This window comes from Erpetoichthys calabaricus, chromosome 10 (assembly GCF_900747795.2).
Source record: "Erpetoichthys calabaricus chromosome 10, fErpCal1.3, whole genome shotgun sequence".
NCBI lineage: Eukaryota > Metazoa > Chordata > Cladistia > Polypteriformes > Polypteridae > Erpetoichthys > Erpetoichthys calabaricus.
Genome location: NC_041403.2, coordinates 159,538,352 through 159,552,219, shown reverse-complemented (window position 1 = coordinate 159,552,219; position 13,868 = coordinate 159,538,352). Strand labels below are relative to the sequence as shown.

General features: G+C 35.1%; 1 protein-coding gene across 4 annotated transcripts in view; it reads right to left on the bottom strand.

Annotated features, from left to right (window-relative positions):
* Positions 1 to 13,868, bottom strand: part of zdhhc5a (zinc finger DHHC-type palmitoyltransferase 5a) — a 62,420-nt gene that overhangs the window by 13,740 nt on the left and 34,812 nt on the right. For all 4 annotated transcript variants that reach the window (XM_028812247.2, XM_051932552.1, XM_051932550.1 and 1 more), the window contains exons 3-10: positions 9,801 to 9,922; positions 8,062 to 8,219; positions 6,548 to 6,720; positions 5,313 to 5,415; positions 5,098 to 5,189; positions 3,470 to 3,602; positions 1,062 to 1,182; positions 641 to 741 (exon numbers count right to left, since the gene is read on the bottom strand). In XM_028812247.2, coding sequence (XP_028668080.1) covers positions 641 to 741; positions 1,062 to 1,182; positions 3,470 to 3,602; positions 5,098 to 5,189; positions 5,313 to 5,415; positions 6,548 to 6,720; positions 8,062 to 8,219; positions 9,801 to 9,922 — 1,003 coding nt within the window. The remainder of the gene's footprint in view (positions 1 to 640; positions 742 to 1,061; positions 1,183 to 3,469; positions 3,603 to 5,097; positions 5,190 to 5,312; positions 5,416 to 6,547; positions 6,721 to 8,061; positions 8,220 to 9,800; positions 9,923 to 13,868) is intronic.

Below are 13,868 nucleotides of genomic sequence, written 5' to 3'. Positions count from 1 at the left end.
GTGTACACAGTTTACTAGCACTTTAATGCAAGTACAATTCATAGAGCTTCCTGTGCCATTTCGAAACAAACTAATACGGTCAACAACCATTTTGGAACAAAACTTAATACATAAATTGGAGTTAATTTACCTCAAAGTGGCAAGCCACCTTTTTGAATATCCATTAAAAATCATTATGATTTACACTATTAAATTATACTTTGTGAACATCTGAAGCAAAGGCAAGCATATAGACAGAACCCATGCTTGTAAAATAAAGTCCGCAATGATTAAATAATGATTAGAGGGGCAAAAAAAAAAAAAAAAAGCAAACAAAAAAAAAGCTTTCAAAACAATAAAAAAGGAAAACCACAGCTAAGATAGGCTGATGACATATGTATGTTTAGTCTCTATTTTGAAAGACTAAACTAATTTAGTTGCAATACTCGTATCTTACATAAAGAAATCATTTTAGAGTGTGTGAAAACAATAACATTCAAAAATATCCATGTGAGGAAGACTGTTGAGACTTAAGCTGGTTCAAATACAAAAACAGAAATGAGAAATACTATCGCAGAGGCCAATGAGAATTTATAAATTATAATTACTTATTTAATAAAATTTTTTAAAAAGTAACCACATTTATATTTCTTCTCCATACCTTTGTGCTGGTCTGGTTCTTCCCCGGACTGCTGTATGCAGGTCTGTATTTGTACATGGTAGGAGTAGGGGGATTGTCATTTTGGGACAGCAAGCTACTCTCTGTTTTTAAAAGGGAAAAAAAAAAAAAAAAAAAAAAAATCAAGAAACACACCGTACATGAGTAACACTGAAGGAGAAATTACAAAAAGCCACTGAGCAACTAGAGGGGGTTTTAATTGTGGAATCAGGTGTGTTCAGGCCACATATTCTGAAGAACACATTTAGATTGGATTATAAGCAGTTTTTAATAATGATCTATTTGTGATGACTGCTAGAAAATTCTAGAAACTTCCACCACCCTCAAAAACAAAAAAACAAACAAACAAAAAAAAAAAAACCTTAAAGAAACCCTCAATATAGCTTGTAAAAAAGGGACTCACCCTCAGTGGTATTCAATGTCAGTTGTGCTCTAAGGCCTGGGTAGCGAAGTTCAGGTTTGGGTGGAGGAGGTGGTTCAGAATCGGCCGACTGACTCTCCATAACTTCCAAACTGCCTTTGGACTGGGATAGTTAAAATACAAAGAAAAGAGCATTATTTTAAAGGAATATCACGTGAAATATATTCTGAACGTGTCTGTAAATATATACTTATTTTTCACATTTCTTTGTTAATACTGTAGTGGAGACAACAATGTGCATGACAACAATATTTTAATTTTGAGGCAACTCTGTCTTATTAGTATATGAAAGCACTTCATATACAGGTAGGGAAATCGGCAATAAGAAATGTGGCCATTCCAAAGATGCTTCCATTTTAGTAGTAGTACAACTAACTACAAAAGAGTTGGACAATATTCAAAATGCTAATAAAAACAAAAGTGATTAAGTTTACTTTCATTTGTATTAAAAAAAAAACAAAAAAAAAAAACAAACCATGCACTAATAAAAAGGTCTCAAAACGTGTTTGTAACTGTATATATATTCAGTTTCACTGTTTACATTAGATTATATTTGGCTCAATTTTTGTGCAAAATGGATTAAAAATGCTTTGGACTACAGAATGCAGTGCATAGACTTTGAAACTTCAAACTCTTACAAAGTGATTTGTAAAAGCAAATAAAATTGGCAATGAAACATGCAAATATACTTCTATGTATGATGATATCAATGTTTAAGTTCTCACAGAAAAAGAGGAAAATACAAAACACCTGGATTTAAGTCACCTTCACAGCAATTCCTAGTTATGTAATATTCAAAATAGTGATGTAACAGCTGATCTAGTATAACAGATGAAATTCTTTCAATATGGATTTTGAGAAAAACATTTTACCAATAAGATAAAAATTAGTGAGAAATCTGCAAAAATATTTAAACAAAACGTGCATGCCATAGGAGACATGAAATGTAAATATGTCAGTGCATTAAAGCCCTAAAGGTAATTTCTTTGTGTATGGACTTGTATGCCAACTATGATAAGTAAGCCTATCCCTTTAAGAGACATGTTGTGTGGTTCAGCCTTATTGGTGAACCAATGCAAATAGGAAAGGCAGACAAGATGAAGTCTCTTCTTATCAGTTCAAGAAAGGTGAAGGCCTGCTGTTAAATCTCTCACAAAAGCAAAGTGTTATGCATTTTTATGGATTAGAGATGCATCTATACTAATGAAAACAACCATTACATAATCAGTTTTTAAATAAAAGAACCACATTACTAAGTTTCAGTCTGAAAATTATACACAAATATATTAAACTGTTATCTTGCAAAATAATTGGAATTCTTATATTTTGTAATACAGATTTTAGGCCAAACCACACACTGCCATTTCAAAGTATCCACATTATTCACATCCAAAAGAGTTAAACAAAAAACTTATTTTAGTAACTAATCTATCCACCTTCAAATTCTATAATTCAAATTTTATTAACAAAGTTTACATCCTAAAATATACATTTACACTTCTGTGCTTAAGACATTCCTTGCAAAGGAGTCAATTAAAGCCAATAAAATATGCACAAAAAAAAAAAAACCACTAGCTTTATTTCAGGGCAATAAGCTATCAATGTCTGCAGCCCAGCCCAAGTAAAACATAACAGGAAGTTAACAGCAGCAGCTAAGTGAAAAAAGTGGTTGTTCAATGAAAATACACATCATAATCAGAGAAGTTTCCTAACATTTATGCAAAATTTTGATATCTTTTGTTGTTTAATAAATAGCTAATGGCTCATGTTGCTTCATAGTGTTCTTGAAATATACATTTGTCAATTTACATTTTCAGCCTGGAAATGGGTTTGAACTATTAATATCTAAATTTTGAAATCCTAACAGTTAAACACACTTTACATTATATCGAGTTGTATGTTCTTACTATCCAAGTCCAAAAGCAAGTTAAATAGATTGCCAAGGATCACAGAAGAGAAGGAAATGGATTCAAATCCACAGTCTAATAGTTGCAGGTCAAATGTCTCAGCAACAAAGCTATAACTGAGAACCGAAGTTAAAAAAAACTGATTTTGCATTAACGATTTGATAACTGACTTAGCAAACCATTTTCAACTTAGTTATCCTCACCTAACAGCAAACAGACCGGATGTGTTTAGGTTTCAATTTATTCAAGGGACAAGAAAATTAGCATCCACTGCAAAGATAGCTTCAACAGCCTCTTTATCCTTCTAAATCAATCAGTTTACCTATTCAACTATTTAAAAATAGTTGAGCTCAGAAAGATATACCCAAATTTATTTGTATAAACACTTCAAACCCATGGAGATTTATACTTGGTACACGAAAAAAAATAATCCTGACTCGCTGTTAGAATAAAGCCCATGGTCAACTGAAAGAAAGCACTTACCCTTGTTGGATTGAGATCATTCTGAATTCCATTGTCCATAATTTTTACAGTTATCTGTCCATCAGAGAATTCTGGTCTGAGGAAAGGGGGTTTCACAACTGCTGTCTGCTCCTTGCGTGGACGCCCAAGATACCTGACAAAGACGTTTTATAGATTTACATATATATGTAAATATATTTTTTGGTCTACAAATCAATATGAAGGATACAGCTCATCTCAAAGGAAGAAAAACAATTAAAAAATTATTTTCTTACTTTTAAAAACACTAAGCTATTTGCATACACTGGTGTTTTATATATATAAAATATAAACAAACATGTAAATGGGATTTATGATTTTTTCACCTTAAACTATAAATTATGATGTAAAAGAAAGTTATCTTAGTACGGTCTAAAAGAGCATGAATTGTCTGTTTTTCAGATACAAAGGAAGTGCGTTACTTTTTAAAAAGTCAGCCCCTTTGCTCGCCAATCCCCCTCCCCCCGGCGTGCGCGCCAGCCACTTTGCGGATGTGGATCTCACTTTCACCAAACAACAAATTTTAATTCTCACGGATACGCCTCTTCATTGGGAAGAAACACTACTTTTCCCTGATGGCAACATGAATTAGAGGATCTACAAGTCTCCGACTTAAAAGTTTAAATCCGAACAATCTTTTCGCTGTTCCGTTATTTCACCGAGTAATAATTTCCGTTTATTTGCGCTAATGCAATCATATTTTTGGGACTTTTGAATTTTAGTAATTTCATTATCTGTAACCTGCTCTGAAGAGTATCGCGCCAACGTTTCTGAATTCTTTACGATGTTCTACTTTGTCATCTACTTTTTGTCTTTTATTTCTGGCCCCGGGCGTAGTTAAATCTTTTGGCACAAAGTCTTGTCTCATGGGACTTGAAAGGATCTCTCTGAAAAAGTCACATCTCGTCTCTGTTTCAACTTTTTTTATTTAAAGGTCTAATTTTAAATGCACTTATGTTTTTCACCCTCTTAAAAAATCAAACTATTTATTGATTTAATTTATCTAGTAATTATGCGTATACATACACAGATAAACATACAAAGACAGTTCCAGTTAGAGGTATTACATACATACAGGTGGAAATTGACATTTCAGTTCACAATGGAAATGTACGATGTGCATCAAAAAACATGGACATGGTGTAGTTCTATTTGATGTTTTCATAAGAAAGTGTTATATTAAAAGATAAAAAAGAATATATGAAAGTAACCTAATCACTCCCAAAACCCACTTTCCTCCTGCACCCCATGCAAAAAGAGATTTACTTACTTAAAAACACTAAAATTATGGTTTTAGTTATTACAAATTCAGATTACCATCCCACTAGAGGTAAAATACATCTTTAGATCAAAATTATGCTATAATTTTGACTTTTAATTCAGTATGTCAATGTATTTTACAAAGATTTCCTAAAAGTGAATTGAGATGTTTTCTAAGAAAACAAAGTTATTAATATAACTTTCAAAAACAAGACGAAATGCAATACAATCAAACTTTACAAAATATGCACTTACAACTAAATCACACCTAAATAATAAGAAAAGACTGCATTTAATGTGGCACTAACTGGTATACTGAAATTATGTAGGTGTAATAAAATGTATTTTACCTGGGTGCCTGTGAAATGCAGAGAACATGGCTGACATTTTTCCAGCAGCCATTAGTAAAAGGATTGACCCCACCACGGAATTTACCGGTTACCTGGTCAGGGAACAAAGCTTATTAATCAAAAATACTATAATCAATGTTATAAATAATATGATTTGGCACTGTATGATTGCTACATGCTAGTTCAAATGTTTCTGGTCAACTGTACGCACATACCTGTTCATTAGTAGTTCTGCCTCTTGCTACCAATACAATATGGAAACCAGTGAGGCCAGCCACTGGAACAAAAAACAATCCTGCAACACACATGACTGCCATTCTGGGAAGAAAACATGTTAAAGAAAAGCTTCCAAAAGAGGACAAAAATTAAGAATTACTGCAGAGATAAGATAAACTAGGCAGATTTGCCTTTTCCTGTCAATATACATTAGTGCTTACAGCTGTTTAATCTTGTAAAATAATCTATCATTTTCACAATAATTTTAGCTCATTTGCCCACCACTCCTCCTAAAAAAATTTCAGATCCATCAAATTGCAAGGACATCTTAATGTGCACAGCTCTCTTCAGGTCACCACACAGATTTTCATTTGGATTAAGATCTGGAGTCTAACTGGGCCATTCCAGAACACTGATCCTCAGTTGATGAAGCCATTGCTTTAATTTTGATAAATACTTTGGGTTACTGTCATGCCGAAGGGTGAAGTTCCTCTTTATCTTCAGCTTCCTAACAGATGCTTGAAGGTTTTGTAATAAAATAGACTGATACTTGGAGGTATTCACTATTCCATCCACCTTGACTAAAGCCCCAGTTCAAGCCTCCACCATGCTTCACTGAGGCTATTGTATTCTAATGTTGGTGTCCATTGACCAGTTATTACCTCATGTTGTTCTCAAGAAATTACACAGTATTACTCAAAGATTTTCCACTTGAATATTTTGTTAATCCAAACCCGATGTGTGATTTAAGTGTTCCCTTAATTTGTTTTGAGCAGTGAACAGTTTAATATTAACATTTGATGGCCAAACCATAACCAAGCCTACAACTACATTCCTGGCAAAACAAATTAATCAAAGTTTGAGATCAATGTACATTATAATTACAGATAAACTTTTAAAATACATTTGCATAGGAATGGACCAGTAGCTCCTATCTCAGCCAATACATGAATAATCTTAATAGTATTTCAAGTTATTGTTGGAATATTGTATTACCCCATTATCCATTATTTGCTTTCTTAGCAAAGATAGATTAAAACTATATATAATCATGTTAATAATTTTATGTCTGTACAGTTTCATCTAATAAGCCAACCTGAACCTTGGGACTATGGGTGAATTAAAAATTCAACTCAATATACATAGGTCTGACCACAAAAAATGTGAAAAAAACGTAAAAATTTGACATTGAAGTACAACATGCATGCTAATTTTGATATCATAAAAAGGATACGTGACAGCTGAGTGAACCATTCGAAGTTCATCCATGTGGTATAATATGAATAGTAGCCCAAACCCAAAAACTCCAATGATATGAGCTGTCAGTGACAACAAGAAGAGAAAGAAATACCGGTAATTTCTTCGCCCGATACAGTTATTCACCCAGGGACAGTGATGATCAAACTCCTACAAAGATAATTAAGGGGAAAAAAACATTAAACCAATCTATTTTAGAAACTACAGTTTTGTAAATTCTAGTCTTAAAATCACAAGCAATAAAATTGCAAATTTTCCCTAAATTCTAGAATAACTCAGAATAAGTAGAAGATTTAAGCAAAATATGAATACTTGAAAGTGCTACAGGCCGAGTATACCTAATCTGAAATGATAAGAGACCAGTGGTCTCATGGACGCTGTTGTACATGTTGACATTTATGGTTCCCTCAATGAACTGTAGCTCCCCAGTGCCAGCAGCACTCATGCAGCCCCAAACAATGACACTCCCACCACCATGCTCGACTGTAGGCAAGATACACTTGTTTCTGTATTCCTCACCTGGTTGTCGCTACACATGCTTGACACCATCTGAACCAAATAAGTTTATCTTGGTCTCATCAGATCACAGGACATGGTTCCAGTAATCCACGTCCTTAGTCTGCTTGTCTTCAGCAAACTGTTTGCGGGCTTTCTTGTGTATCATCTTTAGAAGAGGCTTCCTTCTGGGACAATAGTCATACAGACCAATTTGATGCAGTGTGCAGCATATGGTCTGAGCACTGACAGGCTGACGACCACCCCCATCCCAACTCAACCTCTACAGCAATGCTGACAGCGCTCATACGTCTATTTAAAAAAAAAAAAAAAAAAAAACCTCTGCATACGACGCTGAGCATGTGCACTCAACTTCTTTGGACGACCATGGAGAGGCCTGTTCTGAGTGGAACCTGTCCTGTTAAACCGCTGTATGGTCTTAGCCACCTGCTGCAGCTCACTTTCAGGGTGTTGGCAATCTTCTTATAGCCAAGGCCATCTTTATGTAGAGCAACAATTCTTGTTTTCAGATCCTCAGAGAGTTCTTTGCCATGAGGTGCCATGTTGAACTTCCAGTGACCAGTATGAGAGAGAGAGAGTGTGAGCGATAACACCAAATTTAACACACCTGCTCCCCATTCACACCTGACACCTTGTAACACTAACAAGTCACATGACACCGGGGAGGGAAAATGGATAATTGGGCACAATTTGGACATTTTTCACTTAGAAGTGTACTCACTTTTGTTGCCAGCGGTTTAGATATTAATGGTTGTGTGTTGAGTTATTTTGAGGGGACAGCAAATTTACAATGTTATACAAGCTATAAACTGACTACTTTACATTGTATCAAAGTGTCATATCTTCAGTGTTGTCCCATGAAAAGATAAAATATTTACAAAAATGTGAGGGGTGTACTCACTTTTGTGAGATACTGTAAGGTCTGTGTTATGAAATTCAAATCAGAGAAGTCTGAATTAACCTGTGCGGCCTTACCTCGACACAATTGTCACACACACTGCAATGTGAGCATCTAGGAGGTCTGTAGAAACGGCAGGTGGAGCACCACTTCATTCGGACCTGGATTCCCTTTATCTCCACGGTCTTGTAAAGAGGAGCACGGAAATCATCTTCCTTATCTTCATCTTCCTCAGCTGCAAGCAACAAACATTTTAAAATAAAATGCTGCATTTTGCACTTGTTTATAATGACCTGTGGATTAGAGCCAGATTTTCCCCAAATTAAATATACATGCATAAGTTCCACTAATTTACGGTTCGTTTTTTATAGTTAGACTTTTAGCCAAAAAAAAAAATAAAAATAAATAAAAAGTATATATTCATAATTCTGAATAATCAACCTTGGATATCACATTTGTTACATGCATCCACTTTTAACTATTTAAGGATAGGGTCTGGCTCCTTTGAATAAACTGCATCTCCAATATCCAATTTCACGCATGCAAGTTTTCAAAATTTTTTTATAAAGCATAAAACAATCAATTTAACCACATTATGAACTGTTTACTTAGAACATACTTGGCTTTGAGCCATACTGTAAAATGCTTTGTACATTAGACTGCAATACTTATTTGTATACCTGTATGTGGCAGATTGCCCCATTCAAGCACTGTCTTATAGATGGATGCCTGTTTACTATTAATTAATTAACTTGTGACAATTCTTGAAGGTCTCAATGCTGGACACAAATACATAAGCAAGTACATGCCAAAAGGGCAATATCAGTGATCATATCCCTGGCCATATGCAAATTTACAAGGAAGATTTTGAGAGAAGTAGCTTAATAAGTCACAAATTAACCAAATTTTAAACCATACATATGAAAGCAACAATAGCCTCTTTTACACATGTAGGCTAAGCTAGTAAGCTGACTTAAGGTTATACATGAAAAATAATAAAGTGCATTATTCCAGGAAATTAAATCAGAGCAAAATAACAGCGAGATCAAATATTTATATACAAACTTTTTGGTATTTACTAGGCTTGCTTATATTTGAATAAAACCGTAAGTCGTCAAGTCAGGAACACAAAAACCATCACAATGACCTTTTTTCAAAAGGGAGACAAGGAGTGAATTAATCCAATTACAAGATACCTGGGCAATGACTTAATAGCCTACAATTAACTTGACATTTTACTTAATAAATATGGTCATTACAGAGTAGTCCAAAAATGAACCAGCTTAAGTGTGCTTCTCTTGACTGGAGCCTAGGATGACAGGTTGAGTTTCTACTGGATATGGTAATGCAATGACAATTTCACAGTCTATTTTAATAGAGGACAATTAAACATAGGGCGCATAGCGCCCATCCACTGTAATGCTGAAGTACAGGCAGAAGATCCGTACCACTTTGCTCTACATCTTTTATTATTCTTACCCGACGTTCTGTTTAGGTTTCAAATGCATCTTTAAAATCTGTGGATGTCAAAATAAATGGAAGGACAGGAGTTTTGCAGACCTTTTGCAAATTTTTTAAACATTCCTTCTCCATTACCTTGGACTGCCATGATTGAATACCCTATAGTTGAACTGAAGAAAAAAAAAAAAGCTGTCCTTACTCAAGAACTAATTCCAACCCCCCACAACTCTGCCCCAAATAATTTTTCGGGAAAGAAAGTCCAAGATCCAATAACCAGAGTTATCATAGTGTTAACCAACGGAAAATACAATGTTCACTACTTAAGGTTCAGCAAGTAAAAGCATAATTATCTTACCTCTAGGGAAAATTCCAGGGTCCATGAAGGTGGCCATGCTGAAGTTTGCCAACACAAAGAGAAATATGATGCCATTGTAGATGGGAATTGCAAGAGAGAATGTCTGGGTTAACCAAGGACACCTGTTGAGAAACAAAACCATGCAAATCTTAGTAATGTAATGTGCAGCAAGCTGTGAAAAATAAAGAAGCAAGCATGAAATTCTATTCCCCTCCCACAATGCTTTGTCTGCTTCTGCATTATTCACTTTACACACCACTGTATTGATGGGGTACAGTAAAAGGGATTCAATCCCCTTGAAAGTCATCTATTTTATGCAGGACAACTGATTTGTACCCATTTATTCATTCAGTATTGTTAGTTTAATTAAACAAATATTTTTCTTAAATATATCTCTGCCACAATTACCAGCACCAGTTCATTTGACACTTTGTGCAGCCTTTCTTTGCCAATATAACAACTCTGAGCTATCTCCTCTAATGCTTAATGAGGCTGAGGAACAAATGGCAAGCAACCCCAGACCATTCTAACATACAGAATAACTGTAGATCCTTCAGATTTTGATGTCCATAAACGTGGACTCTTCTCATCAGCTCATCCTATAGGTCATCATTGGGATTAGAGCAGGGGACTGGGATGACCATGGCAGAATCTTGATCTTCTGGCCACTCAACCATTTTTATGTTCATTTTGAAGTGTGCTTTAGATCACTGACCTGCTGGATAATTCAACCATATCCTAGTTTAGATATGCTTGCAGAGGAAGCCATGTTTTGATTTAACATCTGCTTATAATTATATATACACATCATATAACCTAACAATGTCCAGGGCCTAACACAGAAAAACAGCCAAACAACTTCAAAGAACTACCACCGTACTTCACAGTGGGGATGAGGCACTTTTCTAGAGTACATGACTATCATTCTCTGTATGCCAAACCCACCTCTGATATTTGAAGCAAGCCAGTTCAATTTTTGCTTCATTCCACCGCAGAACTCGGTCCCATTGAAAGTACTAGCAAAACTTTGCAAACCTTAGGTGCTTGGATTTGTTGTTGGTCTCAGATCATTTTGGAGACTGGCACCACGACCCAAATAACATTTGCCAATTCTCCTGCTGCAATCATTGGATATTCTTTGGCCATTTCAAATATCCCTCACCCTATGATTCTTAGCATCTCCAGTTGCTTATAGCTATTACCCTGATGATGGCATTTTCAACCGTTTAGCTCTTTTCTTATAGCCATTTACTGATGTGCACAACTTAACCTTTTTATTCACATTGTTGCTGTGTTCTCACATCTTCCCCATTTTGAAGGATGACTAAGGGAATTTGCACTGTGTGTCACCTCATATTTATATTCCATTGCAACAGGAAGTTATGGCTGGTAACTTGTGTTTCTGCTCATTCAGAAGAACTGAAAAGAAATGTAATACACAAATGGAAATATACTTCAGTTAGATTTTTCCAATATGACTTTTTTGGGATGCCAATAATTGTAGTACACATTTTTCACAAATGTATTTAATGAGAATTTTTTCCATTATTTGACTTATTAAATGTGAAAATTTTCTTAATATTTTGAATGAGAGATCAAGACATTTTTCACAGCCCATTTTGCTTTTACATAAAGGGTGCCAATATTAGTGGAATGAAATTGTTTTTGTTTGGTAAGGTTTACCCAAGAATATGTACAATCTGGTATACATGTCTGGATTTTCCCAGTATAAACTTCTCTATCCAAACATGTTTTATAGTGTTTTGTCATGTGTTCTAAAAAGACTCGGTAGAAAAAAATTAAACATCCTCCAGTAATCAATAAAGACAAGAAAATCAGATGCACAGCAATATCACAGCACAACGTGATCTCCCTGTGAAAAGGGAACTTTTTTGGTATTTTAAACTGGAAACAGAATAAATATGGTGTTGGAAGACTTAACAAGTAGATAGATACATCATGTAGTAAGTTGTGTGTCACATAAATGGTAGAATAAAAATGACTGGAAATTGCATTTTCTTTCAATTAAGTAAGCAGAGGTGTTGAAAAAACACCACCCAGTGCTTTAAATTTGCCCATTACAATGAATGCATTTTACAGCTGCATGTTTGTGTGTCAGTGAATTGATGATCATGTAGGGTTAAATCAACATTAGTTTAGAACAGACCAACATATTAAAAGTTGAGATACAAACTAGGCTGTAGCTCAAGACCACCCTTGTGAGTACAATGACCAGTTCTTGGATTAGTGTTATTTTAGATAAATTATGGAAATACGATTGGCAAGCTTTGTCTCACATTGACACTAAAGAGATACACTGAAAACATAACACATCTTTTAAGGGTATTCTGAAATAATAACTGAATAGCAGATTTTTTTCACTAGCTGAAGAATGAACAAGACAAATCATATCAAAACAAAGTGAATTTTGGACAAATCTGATCAGATAAAGTTGTTACCAAGTAGCTTTAAACATTATTATTCAGGATACTTTGATTAACAGCAGTGTTTGCTGGTTTGGTGCCACATATACATGTTAGCGCTAAAATTATTCACCATTATCGAGGAAGCTGACAATAAAAAATTTTTAATGGATCATATTAATTTTCAAGATGAATCAAGTAGTGCCAATACAAAATGCTAAAAATGAAAAAGTCTGTCAGGGTGTGCAAGGGAGGATAGCATGGTTGAACACAGTCAAGAGCATGATACACTATATACTGTACAGTTATACCCAATATTAGTGCACTGTTCTTAAAGATTCATAGCTGTACAATTTGAAGAAAATAAGTTACGCAAGGATATTTTAATCTGATTCAGAAATGTTGATGTTCTCTGTCTATAATGGGCAAGTAAGTGAGATGCAGTTCAGGAATGTTTAGTGCTTCAATGCTGAACAAGTGCTGCTATAACAAAAAGGAATATGAAAGCAGCAGCCGTCACTATTCAGTAACTGTTCAAAAAAGAATGCAGGAGGAGGTTAGAAGCATGCACTGATGCAGCATGTCGACGCACCCACCACAGGATCCCAAATTAGGACCAGAGCGCAGCTGTGGAACAGGTGACACCACAGCATCACACTTGATTGAATAGAGTGGAACAACGAGTAATATATATATATTATAATATATATAAATAAATAAAAAAAAAAAAAAATGGTGACTGGAGTGCCAATTCTGCCACCAATCACTGAGTCTTCCCTGGAAGTTGGAGGACCTGCTGGCAGGGCTGGATGCAGGTCATTGTCATATCCAGGACAGAGCAATTGCAGGTTAAGGTCCTTACTCTAGGGCCCAACATAATGGAATCACTTCTAGCATTTACGGCATTCAAAGCACAGATCCCTAGCCTCAGAGCCACCAAAAAAGAAAGCCATGCTTTAAACATCTTCCCCTGTATTCTGATTGACACTCTGCAGTAAGAAGAGTGACCTGGTTCAGCATCCCAAGTCAAATGGCTCTCTTTCCCTAAATGAAGGCGAGAATGCTGCCAACAGAAATTCAATTTGTGAACATCACTGCATGTTAATTAACAGCCAACTGTGGAAACAAGTTTTGTGAAATCATTAATGAGACATTGACTCTATTCATTATGAAGTAAACTGTGCACGCATAAATCATGTATACTGAAAATCCACCTTTGATACCTGCCAACAGGAGCTTATACTGTGTGTGTTAAAAAAAAAAAAAAAAAACAACCCTGGAGGGGATGCCTTTAAGAATTGCAAAACAAGAAATAGTCTACTGATCTACAGTAATGTTATGCAAACCTTCACAGAGGAAAAAAAAATTCATTAAGTTAAGCAGTGGCACTGAAAGACTATATTCAGAGTAAACCTCAACTGAGGAAAAAAAAAAATCTTTACATTATCCATCAGGTTCATTGCAAGATTCAGCATCTGGACTACCAGTATTTTGTTAACCATCTACCAAAACAAATATAGGAGCAGCCTTGGGGATGTGCTGCATGTCATCTAAAACACTGGAATCATCAAAACATCTAAAACATAAACATGAATGCAATTCCTTAGATTATTATGCACAAAAGTTCTCAACAGATTAAACAGTT